The 24,775-nt window shown below is 44.8% G+C and overlaps 1 protein-coding gene across 4 annotated transcripts in view; it reads right to left on the minus strand.

The window, feature by feature from the left end:
- ebf1a (EBF transcription factor 1a) overlaps nt 1-24,775 on the minus strand; it is a 56,693-nt gene that overhangs the window by 12,463 nt on the left and 19,455 nt on the right. For all 4 annotated transcript variants that reach the window (XM_049586102.1, XM_049586099.1, XM_049586101.1 and 1 more), the window contains exons 7-10: nt 14,080-14,161; nt 12,417-12,558; nt 9,887-10,017; nt 7,093-7,219 (exon numbers count right to left, since the gene is read on the minus strand). In XM_049586102.1, the coding sequence (XP_049442059.1) occupies nt 7,093-7,219; nt 9,887-10,017; nt 12,417-12,558; nt 14,080-14,161 (482 nt within the window). The remainder of the gene's footprint in view (nt 1-7,092; nt 7,220-9,886; nt 10,018-12,416; nt 12,559-14,079; nt 14,162-24,775) is intronic.

Raw genomic sequence — 24,775 nt, forward strand, 5'->3', positions numbered from 1 at the left:
GCAGCAGGAGGAACGAGCGATTCTCTCCTGCTGTAGAAATGACTGAATTAAGCACGGTTTTTACACGAGTATTTCAACATTAAACTAAACACGCTGAAAATGTGGGTGTTCTCTATTAAGTCTGGTGTGTGTCTTTGTTTGCCTGTGATGTAATGAATCTCTTTCTGTCGCCTGCTTTGGTGGTTAATAAAAAGACTGTCAGGAATCAGGCAGAGTGTGTGTGTGTGTGTGTTTGTGTGCATGCATGTGTGTGTGTCCTGTGGTCTTGCGTTGATCAGCGACTAATATAAGCAATTACAGAGACTGGTTCCAATATAACAAAGGCTTGATCGCTCCGGGGAACAAGCTAAACACACACACACACACACGCACACACACACACACACACACACACACACACACACACACACACACACACATGCATACATAGAGACAGTCGCATACACTCACATGCACACACAAACGCACACATACACACAGACAGAGTCAGATCATCCAGGCAGCAGGGAGAAAGCACTCTCTCGGCATGCTGTGGTCGTGCTACGGTAATTGAATATGAGAAGATTTACCATGAATATTTAAACATTAGAATAAATACAATGAAGATCTGAGGCTTATAGTACAAACACTTCAGAGGAGGATTGTTGGATAAGTGCTCTCTCCACATAATTCATTCCTAATGTACTCTCTCTCTCTCTCCTCTCTGTCTTTTACCCTCCTCCTCCCTGTTTCTCTTTGTGGGTTGCCTGGGGAGTCAATGCACATACATGGTTAACAGTCTTGACTACTTTTCTGGGCTACAGCCGATAAGATGCTGCTTCTGTACAGAGTCTGTGCCTGTGTTTGTAGCTTTCGCATGTGTGTTTTTGTATTTAGACGTGTGTAAAAGAAGTGAGAGAAAAGGAGCCATTATGCGTGAGGATTGCCTGTATGTGTCTGTGCCGTCCGTCTGTTTCCCCTGTGGGTCGCAGCTTGGACGTTTCCTGAGGGCTGATGCCCTGCTCGCCTCACATCTGAGCAGCCAGGCTGACTAGGCGGCCCCCAGAAAAAAGGCCCCTAGAGGCTATGAGTACAAGCTGTCCTGCTGGACCTCTAGTGACTTCACCATGGCTCCTCCTGAGCCGCTCGCTCAGACACACAAACCAAAAGAGAGCAAAAGGAGAGAGAATCGGTGTTGCTCTGTTTTGGCAACACAAACGTATTTGGACAGCTCTCCCAGCGGACCGTTCCAGTAATCCATAAGAGTGAGAGAAAGGAAAGGTGAATAGCTGGAAGCAAAGACACTATGGAGGGAGAGGAAAAAAAAGTTGAAGTAGAGGCGCCAGAGGCAGGCTCAACTTCTGAAGAATGACACGCATTACAGGCCAGCTGGTCTACTGATAAAATAAGCCAAAACAATGAGATGATCACATGCAACAAATAAACTATGAATTATTTCTGAGGACAAATATTTGACATTACTTCCCCATTCTCTGATCTCTCTAAAGCCTTAAGGAGGATTTGCCCTGGATTAGGCCTGCAGTCTGAGGAGGGGATTGTTCCGACAACATCCTCTCTTTCGTCTCAAAGGCTTTTGTTTTTATGATGAATTTTTTATCAGTTCTCCACAATGTGCCAAATGAGCCTCGAGTGAACAATAGCATAAAAACCCCAAGACATACAGAGATACCCCCTATTACAAATAAAGAGACAATTTTGGTAATTGAGAGAGGAAGTGATATTGTCTCTGCTCATTTTCAAGGACCATAAACCAGAAGAGGAGTATGTGGGGGACAATGCGCACCACTAACTACCTGGCTGTGTCTCTTTGGGGATTATCTTGGCGTTTTATGCTCTTATATCTATGCTCAATATCTCACATTTCACAACAGGAATTAGTACTGGAGGAAAAAAAAGCTCTCCTGCCTCGAAAGAGGAGTGCTGTGGCGGTACACTCCAGGATTCAAAGCACACTCTCCTATACAGGTATATTTATAATCCTTAGCTGTCGCTCTCCAGAAGAGCAAATCAAAGCCAGTAAAACATAACTGCCATAAATAAATGAATAGATGAGCAACAGCCCTGGACTGGAGGGATTCACCTAGCAATCACCCACATCAGATCAGATCAATGCTCATGGAAATTTCATGAAGCCTAGAATCCACACCGCTTCATATTTCACTATAATAACCCACAGAGCCGCAGGGGGAGTGTGTATGAAGGGGTGAGGGGGTAGGAGAAGGAGGAGAGGAGGCAAGGGTGGAGGGGTGCTGGACGTATGAGCTTTAGGGGAGGAATAAGAGGGGGTGCAAAGAGTAGGAGGTGGGGGGGATGAGGGATAATTGAGAGGTCAGCATGGTGGAGTCGTCCTGGAAACACAAGAGAGGAGGGGGAGAGGTGGAGGAGGAGGGGGAGGCTACAGTAAGTGTCCAGTAGCCCTGTCTCCTTCTCCTCCTGTGTCACAACACTGTGTGTGGGGGGCGGTGGTGAGTGGGTAGTGTACTTGCAGGGTTAGGTAATTGGCTCTGAGGCTTGATGTTAACACCTTAACAGGCCCTCAGACAGTAGGAAAGGAGCTGATCATATCACAACCTTCTGTTTCTCCCTCCTTCTCACTCTTCACTCCTTTGCCTCCCCTCTCCCTCCTCACATCCCTCTCTCCCTCGCCCTCTCTCCCTCCCCTCTGCAGTCTCCAGTGCTCAGGTGTGATCTCATAAGCGCTGCCTTGCGATCGATGCCGCCAGTGGCAGGGGGTTCAATAGTCCTGAATTACGGCTTCATTTCTCCCCCCCTCACCCTCACACAGATGAGAGCCGCACCCCCCCATCACCACCACCAACAACACACACACACTAACACACACACACACACACACACACACACACCACACCCCCACCGACTACTCACAATCCAGATCAATACCTTACAATCTAATTTTTATCCATTTTTCCATAAACCCCGAGATTGCGTTTATTTGCAGAATCCGACAAGCTAAATAAAGCATCGCTTGAACATGTCAGGGAGACTAATGCATGGCTGGAAATTCATACACAGAAAACAGATGAGTAGAGCTTTTTGCTCCTAAAGGAAGGGAGAGGCTGAGGAAGAAGGGGGGGGGGCGCTAAGAGATTCTACAAATCAATGGAGGTGTGGATGCTACTACAACCTAAGCTCTAATTATCTGTTGCAAAAAGTGCATGTCGACAGTTAACAATACCTGACAGCACGGATCCTCGCTGGGAGAATGCAAATTCTGAAAATCTGGAGGAAAAGTGCGCGGTTGAATTAAGATATAGGAAAACATAAGAAATCATCCCCCCTCCTGGTGAACGCCGCTCATTTCAGCAGGGTATAAAATAATCTTCGTTCGAAATTCATTTACATCATCATCATGGACCAGATGCTCCTGTAATAAGAACGGAGCGCGCTAAAGAGGGGAGACAAGCCACATGGTGCAGAAAATTAATCTCAATCTCAAATAGAGGTGTGAATTTCCTCACAGTTAAGACTGTGCGCAGTAAATGTGAATGTGTGCAGCTATCTCAGCTGGCTCTGTCTCCAGCTGGAGACCAGCCGTTTTAATCAACAGCAGGCCTCCACCCAAGCTCAATAAAAGACAGCATTCACAAATAGGAGCAAGACGAGTAATTGACCAGCTCGTGGTTGCACCCCACTTTTATTGCCAGATGACTACATGCTGCATTTTCTGTGATGTGTGAATGTGCTCGTGCATGAGTGTAGGTGGATCACATGTGCATATGAATGAAGAATATGTCTGTGAGTCTACGTTAACAACAGATTTTCTCACTGATGCACTGGCAAATCAACATTGCACCAGCAGATATCAACACAATCACCGTCAGGTATGTTACTAATTCGAAGCACTCAGGCACCATCTAAGCAAAGTAATCTTTGTGTGTGTGATAAGCAGATTTCATCACTTAGCTGCTTCATTAGGGCTAAAATAAATACAAACTTTACAGAGTGTCATCTGTGTTTCACTCCAGTGTCTGTAGTGGAAAGGATGACAGATAACTGTCAGTCCTTCTTCCACTCCTAAAACTAATTTGGAGCGCAAAGGCAGGCAGAGAGAGAAGGAGAGAGATTTCAGCAGCATCCCGGCTGGTTTAAATTCTGTTCTTGACTTTTGTCTTTTACCTCACTTTTCCTGGTCCTCCTCACTGCAACTGAGTGATGTTTCCTACACACCTAATCTGCACTCAGCACTGAAAAACTACCCCTAATGTTTGTGCGTGCGCGTGTGCGGATGCGTGTCGGCGCGTGTGGTGCCGGCCTTAATGTGAGCCAGCAGAGCCTTTTAATATCAGCAGAAGCTGTAGTGGAAGCACTAAGCAGACAAGGCTGCATACTGAGGAGGGAGGGATTGCCTTTTGAACGACAAGGGCGATTCATCAGCTTCCCCAATCTATGGCCAGTTTCCTTGTGTCACACACACAAACACATACGCACAAGCACACAAACACACGCATACACACATACCCATGGGCCCTACTGGTAGAGAGTATTATCACTCTATATTGCATGGAGAAAAGAAAAGGGAGAGCAACTCTGATGAATGTTACAGCAATCAGCAATCCAGTAAAAGGTGATGCACAACCAAACATGGGGATGCATTTGTACAGGGGGGACGGGGGAGAGGGTGGTGGGCAATGACCTGATAATGAGAGAGGGAGAGAGAGAGAGAGAGAGAGAGAGAGGGAGATTAGGGAGAGCTCTCAGCCCCAGAGGTGGGTAAGGCAGAGGGCAGAGAGAGGAACAGAAGGGGGATAAGGGGATAAAAAGACAGAGGAAGAGCAGAGAATGAAAAAAATAACATTCTTTTATTCTTATCAGTGGAGAGCTTAATTGCCTTTGATGAGTCTAATTGGAGCTTTCTGAAGTCTAATGGCAGAGGAGTCCTCAGAGACGACAGAGGACACATTACTGTAATAGCTTCTCTCTGAATCTCCACTGCACCAACAGTCTCCTGCTTGTCTCCTCCGTCATGAACTACGGCTGAATTTTTTCCATTCAGTGCCGGCCGGTTGTGGAGTATCAATGATCAGGCAGAGGAGGGTGGAGAGGGGGTGGTAAACCTATAGATGGGTTATGTGTGTGCGTATGTGTTGGCTATGTTTGCAAAGTAGCGGTAGCAGCAGTATTGGGTATGTGTTGACTTAATTAGGTCTGTGAGCTGCTCGCTTTCCTCTCCTCAGCTGAAGTTGATTAGCAATGCCAGCTGTCCCCAATGTAATTCAGTGTGCGCATGTGTGTGTGTGTGTGTGTGTGTGTGTGTGTGTGTGTGTGTGTGTGATCGTGCGTGCACATGTAATATAGGAGTATATGCATGTCTGCGAGTGTGGGGATGTGTTGATGTGTGTGTGTGCATGCTAGCTGCCAGCTGCCACGCAGTGCTGCCAATCCTCCATGATTAGTACCCACTGGCAACTGGGCTCAAACTGGTGCCAAACAGACCCAGGAGGGCAACATGGCCCATGGTAATCCTCCATCCCTCTCTACCATCCTTCTTCTCTCTTCCCTTTCTCATCCACCTCTCTTCACTCTCATCAATTGCTTTTTTTTTGCTCCAAATGTTCTGCTCATCCTTTAGTTGTTCTCTGCCTCTCATTCAAGATACCAAATGTGAGCAGGTTCTCCCTCGCTACGAGAACGTGATACGATAAAAAAGGGCTGATAAAGGAGCTGTGGGAGAGGTACAAATACCCACAGAGGGTACAGAGCAGTGGCTGAAGTGAAGTGTGTGAAGAGTAGAGCTGGGATCTATGCCTTGACACGGTTGACTGTGTCACCGTGAAGGTGCCAGCGCTTGGCAAGCAGTGGCACAGTGTGTGTGTGTTCAGCTCCCACTGGATGACCTCTTGCTACTCCTCACCTGTTGAGATTTTTCTACGTGCCTCTGTAGAGGCACATAGAAGAGGCAGAGAGAGAGGGGATAAATTCATCCAAAGAAGCAAGTTTTGAATAAGTGAATGCGACAAGGGGAAAGAGTGGAGGGCTGGGAAGAGATAGGGCGTTTATGCATACGGTTCCCACATGTCTGGCACGTTAAAAGGCTGCACGCACACATATGCACACCTACACACACTTATATACACACACAGCTCTATGGGTTTGGCAGAGAGCGGGCTGTTGGACAGCTCTGGCATGGCAAAGGCTGCCCACCCATCTGCCCTCTGTCTTAGTAATGCAGTTACTTGTCAACGTGCATGTGTGTGCTTGGAGTACATTCACACATACATACATACAAACAAACACAGGCAGCCTATGGCAGCCTTTCCCATAAGTACACAAACAGGGAGTCATAATTATGACGCATGGACATGGATTCTGTCCATGCACAGTAATTAGGACACACACAAGATGCAGGAAATGGATGGCGGCGATGTGACGCACACGCTCTCGCTCAATTGTGATTTTGTCAAATGTTGGCAATTCCAGCCAGGGCTTACAGCCTAAGTCTATCAGTGGTTGAGATTACAGACAGATTTATGTGATTCACAACCTCCCTGGGGACCTGTGGCCTCGCATTGGTTAATCACCGCTTCACATTCACTCTCTCTGCCGCTCTTTTCACCGCACGGCTATAACTCTGTGCCGATACGCTCTGACGTAACACTCGAGCTATTCATGCCCCTGCACTCGCCGTCAAAAATCAGGCTCTTCCTTTGTGAATCACGCCTTCGACAGGGTTAAATCTCAATAATCCCTCTAATCAAAAGGTTAAACCTCCTCCTGACCTTCACCTGCTTCATAAAAGAGGGCAAACACTTTCCCTCATCTGATCAGGAGGCTTCTGCACTGAATTATTGAGTCGTGTTATTGAATTTCAAATTGTTTAGCATGCACATTTTCTCTAGAAACTGTGTGAGAGAAAATGACAGCTTCTGAACTGTACCAGGTTACTTTTAGCAGATACTGCAAATATACAGTCGTAATAAAACATAAAGTCACTGCATGACTTCTGTACGATTATGTCTTTTCTATTATTTTAAAGGAAAGCTGTTTAAAACTGCATAAAAGTACCCAGCAGATAGACTGGGGCTGCATTATCTCTGTTAATTAGTGTCATTAGTAAGTGTTAGTGCACAGTACCTGTGTAGATGAAGCGTCCAGGTGTGCCTTTGCAGAACTGTTTGGATTTGTAGGACAGCGTGACCTCCACCACCCCGGGGATGTGTCTGGGTGGAGTTTGCACACGAATGGCATGGGGGGTGATCAGCTACGGAGAGGCAGGGAGGGCAGAAAGATTAATGCAATGAAACTTCATATCCAAACATGTGCTCAGGGGACTATTCTAGGCTCGCCTCAGACCTTTCCTTTGCAGCTTTTGACTTTCTTTCTTTGTATAATCAGCCTGAAAATGATGTGTTAGCGCTAAAGCCCTCAGGTGGCCTCGTAGCCCGAGGCAATGTCACTGTGAGGCTTAGGATGGTTATCAGTGCTGACATGGACTCAGTAAGAGGGGTTCAAAAGCAGTTATCTGTTTATGAATAAAACACACCTTCCTCTGCATACATCTATTACACAGTATAAGTAAACGTATAATACCCTCGTCTGCTGCTCCTGTGTCTGTGTCTGTCAGCTGAGGCTGTCTAGCTGCCGTTAGCCACATTAAAGCACCACTGTGTCTTAAACAGGCTCACTTATTGTGGTTGATGAGCCCACTCGCCACGTATGTCTGTGTGTGCATGCTGAAGGGTCTTTGAAGGAAAGCGGTAACAAGACAAAACACAGATGAGACCTCACTGAGTGCTCATTTTCCGTGCGCTATAGTCAACTAGCACTCAAAGCTAGCAGCGCTCAAAAGCTATCAATGCCTCTGCCAGCAGCTATCGTGTGTGTGCATATGTGTGTGTGTGTTGTTCTAACTGTCCCTTTCATTGCTCACTTAGCTACGCTTTCATTCCACCATTGTCTGGCCCCCACTCACCTCTCAGCGAGATAATATAGGAGCTTTTTATAGAATTATTCCTTTACTAAAGAGAAAGCTGTTTAGCTGCGCCGCTCACTGACCTTCAATTTCACACATACACTACATTTACATTTTAGTCATGTGGCAGATGCTCCTTACAAAGAGATTCATACAGTGTGGTGTGCACATATTCCAAGAAGGCAGATACTAATATAATAAAAGGCAGGAGGGGGCTAAGAAGAGATATGACAAAAATAAAAACTGGTACAGTGAGAAGTGAGAAAGCAGGCTGTTGAAATTCTGATATATTTCAAAAATGGGTTTACAGTAGGGCTGCAATTTATGATCATTGTTGTGATCAATTTACCTGTCTTTATTTCCAGTCACCTGACCTCAGTTAGATTCAATTTACACTGATGTGAAAGACAGAAAAGAGGAAAGTTTTTAAATTCTAAAGCTAATGTTACTTGAAATGACTTATATTGTGTTGATCAGCTCTTAACTGACTAATCAGTTCAGCATTATTTTACAGCAGTGGGTCCCAACCTGTGGTTTCAGCTCCCCCCCCAGGGATCCCAATATGCTATATATGTGATGAAGTCACATGATGATCGAAGTAATAAAGAAGAAATGTATTTCTGTTGAACAAAATTCTTCAGACTTTTCTCCAATCTTTTTTGTCTAAATATTGCATACGTTCATCTCTTTAGACAAATGACTGTATATAAATATGGACAACATGTCTCCACCTCCTCTCACTGTACAAAAATAAAGGCAAGATATCCGAGATAACGGCCGCTGCCATCATTGCCATGGTGATGCCATTTGGAGCCAGTCTGCACTGTAGTAAGTGAGTGATCTCATCGGTGTTGAGGTCCTGCTGTACGACCAGTTGCGAGCTGTGCCACTGATTGCAAGCACACCGACTGGCTCACACAGCTGCCAAACATGACGTCAGACCCCCGTTTTGTAGCATCAAATAACTTATTAAAAGAACTACCTAAAATAACGAAACCATCTTTGGGAAAAATTAGTCCAATGTGTACGTTTGATCTTTTAGTTTGGCCCATTATCCCATCCATTAACATGGTAAAGGTGGGGGGTTCATGACCTGTACTGCAGCCAGCCACCAGGGGGAGATCGAAATGTTTAGGCTTCACTTTTGGGGAGCTGTCATGCATCCATCTTTATATACAGTCTACGCGTTAGACCTCTTAAACAAACTGAGAAGGAATAAACCTGTTACAACGTTTAAATGAACCCAAACCCAAAAAGGTTGGGACCTATTGGTTTACAGTGGAAAAACATCTGTTTAATGTCTCTTGGTAACACCAAAAACTCACTAAACAGTGAAGTGCGGCCTGCTGTGAGCTGCGGCCATTTGATTCAATAGCAAATTGCTGCCTCACCAAAAGTTGGGGATAGTTTAACTTGAAGCTGTGAATTGCGGCCTGAGAATATCCACAGCCAGTCAGTAAACAGAGTCTTGTGATTCATGTGACATGTTGACATATGTTAACAAGAATTTCTTCCTGCCTGAAACACATGAGCACATCTCCTGGCTGCAGAAAATTTTTATTATTGTGGTGAGCCGCAGTTTGGCTGCAACTTACAATTATTTTCCATGTTGATTCATTTGTTTTTGTTTTCTGGATAAATCAATCAGTGGTTTGTTCTACAAAATATCAGAAAATGGTGAAAAATGTCAATCAGTGTTTCCCAAAGCCCAGGATGACATCCTTAAATGTCTAATTGTGTCCACAACCTAAAAATATTTAATTTACTGTCATAGAGGAGTTAAAAAAAAAAAAAAGAAAGAAAATCTTCACATTTAAGAAGCTGGAATGAAAGAATTTTTATTTTGTTTCTTAATATTAATTAAATTAGTTGACAATAAATCGATTAATGGATTAATTGTTGCACCTCTATACACACACAGAGGCTTGTTTTTCAGATGACTGGATGGTGACTAACCTCACTCCAGACCAGCATGGTTCCAAAGATGACCTGCAGGCCGTCAAAGAAGTTGTCCCCAATGATGATAACGGTAGCGCCCCCTGTGGTCCAGCCTTCACTGGGGCTGATGGCTTTGATGCTGGGGGTCGCTGCAAGAGTCACAGACAAAATAGATTAGATGCTAACTAACCTAATGACAGCCCATAAAGGTCTTTGCTATCGGCATAATGTACAGTCCCCTCTTCTTTTCACACACACGCACAGACACACACACATCACATCACCTCTCTCCTCTCTCCCTGGGGTCGGGGGCGAGCGAGGAATACTAATCAGAGTGATTATACGCACCCCGTTATTAAACATCACCCCTGCCCTGTGTGTGAGGGCAGCGGCGGTGCGCTTGTTTTATGACATGTGGCAAAGCGTGCAGGCGTGTAAATGTCAGGTGTGCTGAGTGTCTGATCAAAGGCCACGCGACCGGGGAGCAGAGCAGAGCCAACAGTAGCTCTGCCCTCGGAATACGCCGCCTTCATTAACCAAATACTTAGCTCTTGCTCAGCTGTCTGTTTCACATATCTGTGCAGCTACTGTATCTCAGTGCCTGACCACTGAGAGTCTGACCACACAGGGTCATCTCTGCTCCTCCTGGATATCTGTAATGCGTTTTGTAAGCTTTCAATATTTTCTCTTAAAACATATTCTTCATGTCTTATCGGACAAAGTACACAGAATAACAGAAATAATAAACCACATTTCCAATAACTGGTGTTCAGTGTGCTTTCTGACCTTATCAGTTGGTATTATGGACTCGGAGATTACTGGATGTGATTGAAGAAAAGAACAGCATTGGGAAAATACATGTTTATACAAGCTAAATCTCCTCTCCTTAACAGATATGCAGCTTGTCAGACATGCTGTAATTCTGTAAAGCGGCATAATCCACTTTAGACTAGGCTGACTTTTTTCCCCCCGCAGCCTAGCCTTTGCTCTTTGCCTGACTCCCTGTTCTGTTGATCCTCCCCAACAAGCTGGAATGATATTTAGCCCCCCGATACGCCTGCAGAGATCAGCGTTCACCAAGCAGCAATCTGTGGCCGTAATCATGGCCTAAGATGCCTCCCTTTTCACAGCCGCTGATATTATGTGCGCTCCATGTGCATGTGTGTGTTTGTGTGTATGTGTGTTTGGATTAACCAGATGGTGGAACGTGAATCCATGTGATAGGATTATACTTTGGGGTGTTCCTCGGTGCCATCTGTTCAACTCTATGCACTACTCATCTATTACCGCCTGAAATGGGCCCCCAAAGTTGTGTATCCTGCACACAAACTCAGCACACACACACACACACACACACACACACACACACACACACACACACACACCAGAAACAAAAAGAAACCGCTGTCTTCATTCTTATCATTTCATCTTCTCTTTACACAATCATGCACTTTTACCCCTTCCTCTCATCGCCCCTACATCTCCCCCCTCTCCTTCTTTCTCTCCTGTTGTTCCTCCTTCCACCCGCCGTCATCAGGAGAGTAGAAAATCAGAGAAGAGGAAATTCCCAAACAAATCTCTCTGACACAGAGAACATCTGTTAGCGTACTGTGTGTGCTCTCCTTTCAGTGTGAGATCCAAGTCTGGCTGACGTCTCCAATATGTCTCGTCTTTGTGAACTTTTCTAATCGTCTGTGAGACCAGTCGCGAGGACAAGTGGTCCACCTTACCTCTGGAGAATGGTCATTAGAAAGACTTAACCATAACATTCAATCTTAATGCAATCTACTGGAGGCCATCATGTAAATCCCTTCTTAGTTTTTTTGTCATTATCATCCCCGAGGTTGACTTTCCTCAAAGAAAAAAAAATATGTTTCTCTTATTCAATGTCTGGGAAATCGAAATGAGAAAATAACTGGATTAGGGACTTGGGAATCAGTGCGGGCTCCTAAATCATGTGCACATGTCATTATGAAGTATTAAAGGTTTGGGTCTGACTGTTCATGCGGGGGTGTGTATGCGTGTGCATGGGCTTTTTCTGTGTGTGTGTATGGGTGTGTTTGAAAACCTGAGGGATGGGGAGTGATGGAGGGCTGGAGGATAAAAGCAGGTCTCCGAGGAAATAAAGCCAGTGTTGGCTTTAAGCAGAACAGACCTCATAAGACACATAGTGCTTATGCGAGGCAGAGTAGAAGGCCCAGAGGCAGAGACCTGAGGGGAGCAAGCCACAAGGGAGAGACAAGAGACTCACTAGCTACCACTCTCTCCTCTCTTAGCTTGAGTTAGAAACCCTACAAGGGAGGAAAGTGAGAATCCAGGAGGAAGCAGGAGAGAGATAAGAAAGACAGCAAGAGAGCAGGCTTGAGAGGGATAGAGCGCAGACAGAAGAGGGGTTGAGTGCAGAGCCAGACAGGGGGGAAGGGGGTGAGGGAGAGAGAGGGAGGGAAGGGAAGGGGAGGGGAGGAGAGTTGAAAAGAGAGAAAGAAAGTGAAGAAGACAAAGAAAGCTCGGCGAGACAGTCTGGGTTTTTTGTTCCTGCTTTTAATACCGTGTTCCAGGTAGGACGGTGTTCCTTCCGATGGGTCCAGTCTTCGAGCTCGGCGCCCATGTTTTGAGTTGTTGTGCACAAACATGTTGTCGGAGACGGCCAGGACATGACCCTCTACGCTCACCGTAGTCGACACTACCACCTGAGAAAGGGAGAGACAGATGGTAACCATGAAACCAAAATTAGTCTCACTTTGATACTTGCAAATTACACAACAAGTAGAGCACACGTGTGTTTATTCTAATTATAAACTGGGAATTATGAATTCCTGGAAAATCTAATGTGACTCACAGACTTTTATTTTGAAGGTAACATGGTAACACTTCCAATATTATATTTCACATTTTTCCTAACCTTCCTAAAGACCTGTTTATATAGTTTAAGATAGTAAATATTTTTTAATGTAGCATTAGTGCACAGGAAGTTAAGCACCTTATTTATTTTACAAATTTTTACAGCATGTTGGTCCCCAGGAAGCGCGCCAGACTTTAAGGCCAATTTGACATAGTGGCCAAGCTGTGTAACTACAACCCTAGGGTTCATCATGTGATGCCACAGGGCCCAAAATGACTTTTTCCTGTCTCTTACACTAGGAAAGAGATGTCTGTAAATCAGTGGATACTTTTTTTCATCAGAATTTGTTACATTTGGTCCAATTACATTTTAAAAGTCTAGGAGAGCTGCATGATTTAATCATTTTATCCTCATTCAAGCCGCTCGACTGGCAAAAGCCTCTAGTGGGCCAAATTATGTGAAGGATCTGGGTTATTTTAGACCCAGGAACTTGAACCTTTTTGGCTTTGTGCACCACTGAGCAACTTTCATAGGAATTAATGGGGCCCTGCCTCCAATGCTGTATCTAGTTCTCTTTATACACCCATGGTATGTGTTGCAAACCTTAAATATTTGTTCTAGACTAACTCTGTTTGATTTTTTTTTTTTTTTTTTACTATAAATGTGACGTTGAGTTATTTTAAACTCACAATAAAATATTTTTGGTTAGAGCAAAGACAAACTGTGAGCACAAAACTTATCTTATCACATTAGTAACGTTATACATCAAACTTGTTAGCAAACAGCTGCCTATTTACACATCGAGGAGACAAAGAACAGGAGTTGTGATCTGGTGAATGTAAATTCAATATTAATTCTCCAGTTCGTTCTGTTTGTGGTCTTCATCGAGTCCTGAGGGGAATAGTTGGCTCTTTTGTTGCTAATTGCTCCACTGTGTTTACCTGCTAGCTGCTAACTTTGTCTGTTTGGTGCTGTACAAGTAGTGTACATTGAGCTTTTTTTAAAATTGAAAACAAATGCCTGCTTCAGCTGTAAACGACTGTGTGCAGTGAGAGTGAACCAAAATATTAAAGTTTTCTGGCTGGAAAATTTTAAAGTATGTTCAGCTTATTATGAGCATTTTATTTGTCTGTAATGTTAGTGCATACTGTGCTCTCTTTTTCTCTGGATTCATCCCTGGGAAACCACTCATTCAGCATTTATGTGAGAGAGACCCTGTGAAAGCTTTGTTTCTCTTCAAGTGCTGGGAGGTAATGCTGTTGCCATGTCTGATGCCTTGCAAAAAATTTTATGAAAGACAGTCCCAGGAAGTGTGGTCCTCGTCCTCTATACAACACACACTGTATGCGTGCAGGCAGTTGCATCTCACCTGAAAACGCCTCATGTCTCGAGGGTTCCCTGCATTCTTCAGGCAGTTCTGGTTACACTTCAGGAAGAACTTGAGGAAGAACCTGCATGTGCAGAGAAAGAGAGAGGCAGAGAGAGATATGAGTTAGTGAAACCGCAGCTGTCTGTCAGTGAAAGTACAGTATGAGCTACTTCAATAAAACACAAGATACAAATAAAACTAATAAAACAGCACTGGCAGACAAGGCTCATACACTATCCCACCCTCATCCATCAGTTGTTTATGACAAAGGGAGTTTTCTATGTAAAAACAGCTCCGGGATATTGAGTAAGATGCTACCTTGTATATCCATCTCCGAGCTGCTGTCACAGCTTGCCATAAACTCACCGGGGCAGACCCCCCCCCCCACCTCCCAGCTGCAGAGCCGTGTGACGGAGGTTGTGCTGTAGCTACTATGCAGCACAGTGTTGCCATTCCTGCCTCTCTCAATCTCAGTGTGAGAGACCACATCAACAGCACCTGCCATGCATTATTAATAGGCTGAGATGGCAAGTATGGCTACCCACATCAATACTTAATGAGGGAGGGAGGGAGGAGGGAGGGTCGGAGGAGTAAAGGGGGGAGTGTGTGTAGGGGGGAGCACCGGAGGCCTGAAAAACAAAAAGGGGACGGCTGACAATTTATTCCCTAGCCCCACCCCGAGGCTTTAAGCCTGACAACTTCTTCTTTAACTGAAACTACAGTACTGCACATCTCTCTGCTCACCCTTCTGCATTGTCTGTCTCTCTGAAAAGGAGAAAAAAAACCTATATCAAATGAACCGCGAAAATAAACAGCGCCGTGTACAAATAAACAGGAACCCTCAAAAGGGGGAAAATAAAACTACAACATTTCCCGGTCCCCTCCCCTCCTCCTCCTCCCTTTGAGGTAGCTCAAAGAAGTGCTGACAGCTGAAACTGCTTACAATACAGATCTCCACCAGCCAGAGAGAGAATCACTCCTTTGCTCAGCTTTTCTTTCATATGTCTTATTTTCTACCCTCTGTTCATTTGTTATGGCTAGGATTCTGCACTGGGCAGCGTGTTTGGAGCCAACTGCCTTAGATATAATCATGCACGAGCAAACGCATCACACACACACACACACACACACACATATAGACATGTCAAGAGACACACAGTAAGCAGCGGCGTGCCTTGGACAATTGCTTCATCTAGAAAGAGAAAAAAAAAGGCAAAAAACAAGAGCGCAAAGAAGATAAATGGACAGACCAGAGTTCTGTCTCATTTCAAGGGCCAGCTTACTGCTGTGTGCATTACAAGCATCTGATGTAACACAAGAACTCGTGAATTTATCCCTGACAACTTTTAAATGCATGACAGCTGGTTAGTGGTAGACGCTCTTCTTCAAGTGAGGAAGAAAAAGCCTCTTATGATCTGAATAACAAACTGTCTTTCTCTGCCGCTCTCTTTTTTTTCGTATGCTTTGTTTGTGTTCTGATTTACGATCTCGCTGGCGCAAGAGGCGAAATCTGAATGAGAAGGGGGAGAGGAAAAAGGAGAGAGAGGGAGGGAGGGAGGGATGTAGAAAGTGAGAGGAGAAAATGATAGAAAGATAGACAGACGGACGAGGTGGAGAGTTTGTGAAATCGGAAAGGAGAGGCAGACCACCCTCCTGTATATTTTAGAAGCTGTAGGCCAATATCTCAATAATTCATGAAGCAGAGAGATGGAGGTTTTTTTTTTTTTTTTTTTTACGGGGGCTGTTGGACCCCACAGGCTGAGGGTCTCCCAACTTTCTTATCTCCTCGAGGTCAGAGAGCAGCCTCGCAGACAGCTGTGGACCACATCCACTTGTCCAACATACTCCACCTTCCCCACTGCACCTCCTGTTTAATTCATTGACTCTGCTCTTTTCCCCAACTGTCCTCCTTCTCCTCCTCCTCCTCTGAGGTATTCATAGTTGACGGATGATGGATAAGTGGGTAGAGGAAAGTAAGGGTCACCAGAGTCAGAGGTGACCAAATCAGGGGGTTAAATATTAGAGTTTGGACTGGAGGGAGGAGGAGGTGAAGGTGGAGGAAAAGTGAGACTGCGCTGAGATATGGAGTGTGAAGAAGAGACTGTAAGAGAAAGTCAGCATGCCTCATTCGCTCAGCCATATGTCAGCGTGTCCCCTCGATCTCCTGCACGCGTGGATTATCTGATTCATTATTTACATGAGTTAAGGTGTCTGGAGTCAGCCGCACGGAAACATTACAAAACTGCAGCATGTTGATTCCTCGGTGCTCTATCTCATCTCTCTGGGAGCCGGGGGACTGGAATCACCGCTGCACACATTTACATGGATCAACAGAGTGTGGGTGTGTGGTGAGGGGGGGTGGGGGTGGGGGTGTGGATAAAGAGCAGTGCGTGATGATATGCAATAGCAAAGAGATTACCATGAGGATTTATGGATAATCTGATTGACAGCTGACCAGTAAATATGGACAGATAACTGATGATAGCCTATAATTCTCTCATTTACTCAGATCAGCTGTCTATTATCATATTTTCCTTGCTTTCTAATCGTTGAAAAAGATCTTTTATTGTTTCACAATTGTTGCTCTGTCTCTCATGTTGACTTGGACAACCTTTTACCCTCACATCTCCACCCCATGAGCTCAAGTACCCCTGTATTAATGACCACACCCGTCATTTTCCAAATGTGTTGTAGGTATACTATGAAGGATTTGTGGATAACTGTTGGTAAACAGTCTTGCCAGCACAAGTGAAAATGAAAGCCAACCCCGGATTCACACTCCCACTCAAACGAGCTTGGTCCACTTGCCGTTTCGCCTTGTTATATTTGCGTGCTGCTTACGGATTGACACCGGTTTGCTACCATTTAGTAAAGTCCCAGCCTCACCTGCACACTGTGCCCATGAACGTCCCTAACATAGCAAAATAAGAAGAAAATAAGAAAATACAGGCAGAGAACAGGGTCTCTGTAGATAAATACACCTTGACCAAAACAAAAGAAAACATTGGTGCAATCATTTTTTTCAGTATTTTACAACTAAAAAGTCTATATTTGGTTAAGTTCGGTCAAGTTTGCATCATCCATCACTTTTAGCCAACTATTTGAATTGTTTATTATCTGGAGGTGTGCTCCGGGCAGTCAGCTTACTGTAGCTGGTAGCTTACTGGTTATTGTGATAATAAAATCACTAAAGATCTGCATCACACCCATTTATAATCCCATTTGGATGCTTATTTTCCTCTTACACACAAAAATATTAATATATTACTATTTTTATTTACATATTTTTGCTGCTTTACAATCTTTTTATGTACCCCCTGACAACTGCTTTACACAATGGCACAGAGAGTAGTTCAATCCAGCTTTTAAAGCAGAAAGTAGTGAATGACAAAGTATGGTAATATTTTATTAATCCCTATCTTGAGAAATTTGGGGATTTTAACAAGTTTAGGAGCCACTGTAAAAATTTATAAATTACACAAAAATTACGTAAGAGTATATCTTTAAATATGACTTTTTTAAGCAATGTGGAAAAGTGGAAAAAAAGCTTTGAAACCGCATTAATATCAGTATATAGTGAGATGAAACATACAGGATATTGATAAACAGTTGAATGAGTAAATAAAATGTGAAAAAAAAATTTGAAATCTGAAATATTTACATGTGGGGACATGCATTCTGAATGTTTCAGACTCAAACAAATGATGTTGCAAAACTTGACTTGTATCTTAACTCTAAACATTTTCAGTTTTCTCTAGAAAATATTGTCTTCTGCATACATTCTTGCTTTGATTATTGCCCCCTCTACCTTGTTTGTATTTGAGACTCTTGCTGGTTTCAAGCTGTTTTACTGTGCAGACTCCACAGCTACAAATATTGCCACTGCAAATTGCTGCGCCGGCTGGATTAAATGAAATAAAACCATTTTGCTCTCACGTAATTACCCCCAAATCCAGGAATGGCTGTGGAAGTGAATTTGTGTAAATAACTGCTTGGCCTCTTGAAGCCTCATGGCATAAATTTGCAACGGCGAAAACGAACGAATAAACACATGCAGCCGGTTGCCGTAGTAATTTAATGATCTCACACTTTCATCATATAATAACGGGCATTATTTGTCACTTTGGAGCAATTAAACACAAAATCACCCTCTGCCCATAAAAAACAAAACAAGGAAAGCAATTATAACACAACTTTTAAGTAATCCCTGTAGCATCTAAATATTATTACGGTGGTGATAAAGATTGTCTAAGCGATTAGCTAACAGCAAGGAAGCCTCCGAGGGACAATTCTGTTATATTTTCTAATAATTTTCCTACATTAGCAACAAATGAGGTAAAGAGTTGTTTTCCTTGTCAAATTTAACATGGATAACTTTAGAGCTGTGTGGTTTTATCTTCCTCAGTAGTTCTAGTTTATTCATCTTTTCAGCCTTTTGTTTCACACTGTGCTGTACATCTTTGTGCCTCATTTCTTTATTCTCCGCCCCTCCTCTCTCTCTGTTTTGCTCGGATGCCGATGCACTGTAAAAATGGCTGAGGGTGATGCCATAACTCAGCCCTCTCCTCTCCGTCTCCCTCCATCCATCTCTGCCGCACAGATCATCTCCAGAAGAAAAGCACTGTGTCTGCCTCCTAATATGCTTCATGAGGTGTGTAATTCACTGTGCTCCGGAGGGGAGCCATTTGTCTCGGGGGTTAACTAAGTGACACAACAGCACTTCCCCATGCCTGTTACCACCGTGGGACATGTTGAACTAATCTAGGCAGGTAGAGGAATGGGAGATCCTGCACTTCAGCTATTAAGCATTAAGATTTGTTCAGGAAATCGATCCTAATGAAGTCAGCGGCAAGTTCAAATTAAGTGTAAATATTTGTAAGCAAATATAAAGTTACGGCGCAAAAAAAAGGGCTGACAAAAAGGCGAGCAAACTAAAAGTGAAGTCTGGCGCTCTCAGAGAATCAAATGTCTTCCTCAAGTCCTGTTTTGTGTATTTTCTTTTCCTCCCCTTGTGTTTCACTTCTCGTATTCTTTCTTCTCTCTGCAACTCTTTCTTTCACTCTTTCCGCTATGCATCACTGACACTTCAACCAAGAGCCTGACTGGCTTGTTTTCGTGGTGACCTGTCTCCCTGCCTGCAGTATATGTTTAAGCGTGGAAGCACACACACACATGCACACATACACACACTAATTTAGGGAGATTTATGAGGGGGGCCTTGCACCAGGAGCCATGCAGGCTGACCCCACGGGTGTAGGGGGGCACTGGGTGGGGGTGGGGGCCTGGCTCCATAGGGGGGAACATTAATAATCCAGAACCAGGTCTGTCTCTGGGCCTGGCCCTGGGCCTCGGACACCAGGCTGTAACAGGCTGCAGTGGCCCAGTTTACTGGGAGAGAAACATCCAGTTCAACATGCCTCACAAATATCAGACTGATAGATACAAAGATACCTTGACTTAAAAAAGACAAAACATAAAAGAAAATATGCAGAAACACACTGAACACACAGAAACATGGGGGTAGACAGACAAAGAGAGACCATCACACGCACACACTGCGCTCCATTCCTTTGGAGTGCTACTCCTCAAAGTAGCAGCGAGCACCTCTATATTGCCCTCATGTCTATCTTAAGTGTCATGATTTATTCAAATAGAACATCTCACTGCGCTGAAAAATTCATTTCCAGCTCGCTCTGTGCATCGTCCCATCCTCCTCCTCGTCTCTATCTGCTCATGTCATGTCAGCTGAATTTGCCCCGTTGTTAAATATTTCTTAGAACAAATGGACCCTGGAGGAGGGAGACGGTGGGTCAGGGAGGATCCACGCTGTGCCTTCGCCGCTAAGGGAGAGGCCCCACTTGGGAGAGATCGTTCCTCGCTTCCCCCTGGAGCCGGAGCTCCAGTCCCAGCTTGGGGACAGAAGTCCCAGAGACACTTAACCAATTGTGTTTCATCCATTTCATCCGAAAAGGATCATTCAAAATTCAACTGAGAAATCGTGCAGGGAGCATTGAAAGACAGGCAATGAGATCTCTCCTGCTTGCAGGAGTGTAGGAGAAAGGAGTGCTGGGTTCAACAACTTGTAGCCTGATAACGTCGCTACCTGTGGCCTGAATTCACACCAGAGCGCCGTGGAAAAAATGCAACCAAATAAACATCTCTGCATGTGTGTGTGTATGTGTGTATGTGTATCAAAGCCATGATGAATAAGAGGCTGTCTGGGTGATGGACAAGCTTGGCAGGCGGTGCTGATTGAAACACTTCCTCTGTCGGGGCCTGGCCCATTAATCTGATGGAGACAGAGACAAAGAGAGAGGGAGGGAGAGAGAGAGAGGGAGGGAGAAAAGCTCCAGGCCCCCGGACCATGAGAGTAATGAAGGGTCCTGGTCCCTCTCACCTCAGTGCTGTCCTGCCATGCTGGGACACTCTGCTACCCTGTCCAGCCCAAGCCCTGCCCTCGTGGGACTGACCAGTGAATAATGGCCCTGTCATCAGCCTGGGTAGATGCCGCCGCACAGCCGAAGGGTGTGTGTGACCGCGTTTAGGTGTGTGTGTGTGTGTGACCGCATGCTTATGCTCACCCGCATGCCTCCCCGCGCAGTCATTTACCCTAACTGTTCTCCTCTCTACCTTAGTTGAAGACTGATGTATTCATATTGAATAGTGTTGATTTAAGCACATGTTAAACTTAATGCATAATGCATCGACTATATATAGCTTGATAAAGAGCATTGTGTCAACCTGGGACCAGCCCCATACATTGTGGGGATGAATGTGCCGCTTGCAAAAGTTCTTTCTTTTTGTTCCATTTAAGCACCGTATTAAATCATAACTATGACTGTGACTGTACACAGGCTCAAGGTTATGTTTCTAAATGCAGCAGGATCAGAAATCAGAAACTTAATTAGTGTGCCGTGTTTGTTCTCGGGTGAAAAGTTGTTCCCTCCAATGGGTCTTGAGGGAGGAATATGGAAGCAGAGAATGGGAGAGAAAATGTGAGGACAGAGAGTGTGTGTGTGTGTGTGTGTGTGTGTGACGGAGGGAGATTGATACTGAGCAGAGACGTATGGCTTGGCGGGTGTGTGCGAGCGTGTGTGTGTGTGTGTGGACATGTGCACATGTGTGTTTTGGCCTTGCATCCCTCTGTGTTTATCAAACATATTACAGCTCCTTCTAGATTCCTCACCTGCACACCCCCAGCCTGCTACATATGGCCCACCAATCACAAAATAAGGAATCATGCATATATTAGCATAGCTAATGGCCTACCCTCTCCATTTAATATGCAAATTTCCTGAAACATTACTGAATGCCGTCTGTTCTAAATGAATAAATTTGAATCGCAATTAGAATAATCCTTTATAATTAATGAAAACTGTCAATTTTGGTTCATAAGTAATTTGATTAAAGTGGTGATGGGACACTTATGAAGTTCATCGGGCTGTGAGGGGTGTGAACACACACTCGCACGCATGCATGCAAACACACACACACACACACACACACACACACACACACACACACACACACACACACACACACTCACAAGCTGCATGACAACCAACAGCAGGTCCAGGGCTGCATTATTGATGAAGATGATTAATAAACTTATGAAAGTGGTTGTCACACATGCCAGACCTCTTTTTTTTTTACCCAACACAACTTCTTTCCACTCCTTTACCGCCGTGGAGAAACAACAGATCAATCACGCCTTTCTGCCACCTGACAGAGAGGGAAAAGTGAGGCAGTGATTGAAAAGGTTTCCCGGCCTCGTGGTGCTGTGTCAGTGGCCTGTCTGTCCGGTGGGAGACACTGATGGACTGTCGAGGCAAAGAGAGCGCCGCACACACACATGCCAAGTCATTACAGGGGGTTGAAATGTTTCCCTGTTGTTTCTCACTGGGGGGACCAGCAGTGCTGCTGTTTGCTGGGTTTTATCAGGGTATAATAACACATTATGAGGAGCATATAGTTGAAGAAGAGTGCGGCCTGTTCATCAACATCCCCTTCTTCACCATTATCACTCTCATGTTATGCTATGCTGCCACTGAAGCGTATAATGGCGTCACTTAAATTAGGGTCATTCAACTGTGGGAAATTGTTGCAATGTGCGCTGCATGTGTATCTCCTCCCCTTGTACCGTATGTATACGAACGTGAGTACACTAGTGTTTGCGTGTCAACTCGAACAGGAGTGTGTGTACATCAGTGTGTTTGCATGGCTTCAACCCAATAATAATGGTCCAGATAGTGTAGAGCCTTGCAGACTAATTAGCCATATCACTGAGAAAATAGCAGCCTGCTAATTAATGGGTATTATGGCATTTCAGAAGTCACTGCTCTAATTGGGAGGGAACTGAGCCTCGCATTTCCATACTGCAGTAATACCGGCTTTATCCGCCCGTCTATCTGTCTGCCTGTCTGTCTGTCTGTCTGCCTACTTGGCATGCTTGCTTTTAAACACAATCCTCCACATGCACGTGGGGAAAAATAATTATCCGGCACACGCTCACATTTTCAAACATACACACAGTAATGCACAGGATGTATACATGCATACACCGCCAAGTTTTTCCACATATAGGGAACTACTTTACTGCAAGGGGAAAAGAATCACTACACATTTTTGTAACCTCTGACCCATTATCTTATTCTGATTAAATATCTTTATATTGCTTTTAGAGGGAAAAAAAACAAAACGCCTGATGCAAGTGAATTGGTGAGTAATATAATCCATTTGAATAATTCTTCGCATCATTTTGTATGTGTGTGTGTCTCCAGACTAGCTCTCTGATACACATGCATACATGCATATCCCCTATAGTTTCCTTTTAACCCTATCAGACGGTGGGACAATCAAAATAGATTTGCATTCAAATGCCACATGCTCGGTATCAAATATCAAATCAAGCCCGAGTCACCGAGATAGACAGACAGTCACCTCCTCCCTGCTTCCTCCACCTTCCCTCCTGCATCACCTCCCTCTCTTTCTCCTCTCAGGGTCCCAGGGACTCCCATTCTCCCCTGGACGAGCTCTATCGAGGAGTGACAGGCTGTGGCCAGGCCGTGATTGACAGCCTGTTGATGCTTCTCTTTAAACCGCACACACAATACCCTCTCCTTCAACACGCACACAAACACACACACACCTCCCCATGCTCGTGAACTGGTCTGGGTGTCTGTGATAGCCCCTGGGCTAGTGCCCCGCAGGCTGCACAGCACTATACATACAAATCACAGTGCGTCAGCCTTGTGAATGGGCCCATTTTGACTTTGTCCTTGTAAAGTCAGGCCCCCCCTTGAAGCAGGCTGGATCTGTATCCTGCCTTTTTTTACTTTCCCTCTCACTCTTATATGCACAGAGGCAGATGGATGATGAAACTTACACAAAGGGACAAGTACTAGGACTGTGAATGCACATAGACACTCATGTGCGCAGAAACACACAGGAAAAATGTCAGATTTAAATGCGGTGCTAATGGGCAGCACCTCACAGGAGCAGGGTATAAATACATCAACAACAACACACACATAGACAGTCCACACATAACGGCCAAGACCCGGGGCCTAATCTCACACACTCAGCTAGTACACCTGGTTAATGTTAAGAGGGCAGTTATAGTCAATTACATTCCCATATAACGCATAAACCTCCACCCCGCCTGTGCTGGGAGAGTAATTGAAAACAGGCACAGAAAGTACCGGGGTCCAGACAAAAAGTCAACTTCCCACCCCTGACTTTCCCATTCACTGTGTGCTGTCTTCCCATTCCATATTCTGGAGTCCTAGGGGCAAATGGAAGGGGGAGGAAGGGGTGAGTTGCCATTTGGATAACGAAAGAGCAGGAGGATATGGAGTCATATGAGGTACTGGAGAGGAAGACAAAAGCAGTGGGAAGGGGGAGATGGTGAGAGCTTTGTCTCCCAGGCGAGGTCCAGAGGAGGAGCGGTTAGGGTCGGGGTGAGAGGGTGGCGGACTCGTGGTGGCGGTGGTGGTGTTCCATGTGGGTGGGGGGGGTGGGGGGTAGTAAAGGGGGACAGCGGTTGTAAGTAGGAGTTTGAGACTGACAGGTGACATTACCCTGCGTCATGGCTGGAGGGACAGAGGGACAGAGGGCGCGATGGTTATCCAAGCAGAGAAATGTCAACGTCCAGACACCGCTGTGACACACACACACACACACACACACACACCCACCCACCCACAAACAAGAGCTGCACAGACACACAAGCACACAAAGATCCAGGACAAAGGAGTCTGGAGTCTTTGAGAGCAAAAAAGGCTGGCTACAGTGGGCAGAGATGAAGAGATTACATCCCCTCCATTTAAAAAAGGAGGAGATGAGAATAAAGAGACAAAGCAGAAGAAAAGGCTAAGAGTCACTGACTATACTATTACGAGTCAACAACCTTGCATTTATTCATATGGTCTGCTTTCCAAACATCAGCTTCCATCCTTTTCCGTGAAGTTGGTTCCTTCTTCACGTTTGTCCCTTTCCAATCTGCTCTGTGCTGTTTTCATTAAAGCCTAACCTAATTTTGGCAAAGCTTATAAAATGTCCATATTGCTGCTCATTCGACCCCATTGATTTAGTGTTTGGTTAAATATTCACGACTGTGGATGCAATTAACATGCTGTTAATGAATAATTGATCGCATCTTAAGCGGCCATAAAACTCATGCATATTAATTATTGAA

The sequence above is a fragment of the Epinephelus fuscoguttatus genome, linkage group LG9, assembly GCF_011397635.1.
Source record: "Epinephelus fuscoguttatus linkage group LG9, E.fuscoguttatus.final_Chr_v1".
Lineage (NCBI taxonomy): Eukaryota > Metazoa > Chordata > Actinopteri > Perciformes > Serranidae > Epinephelus > Epinephelus fuscoguttatus.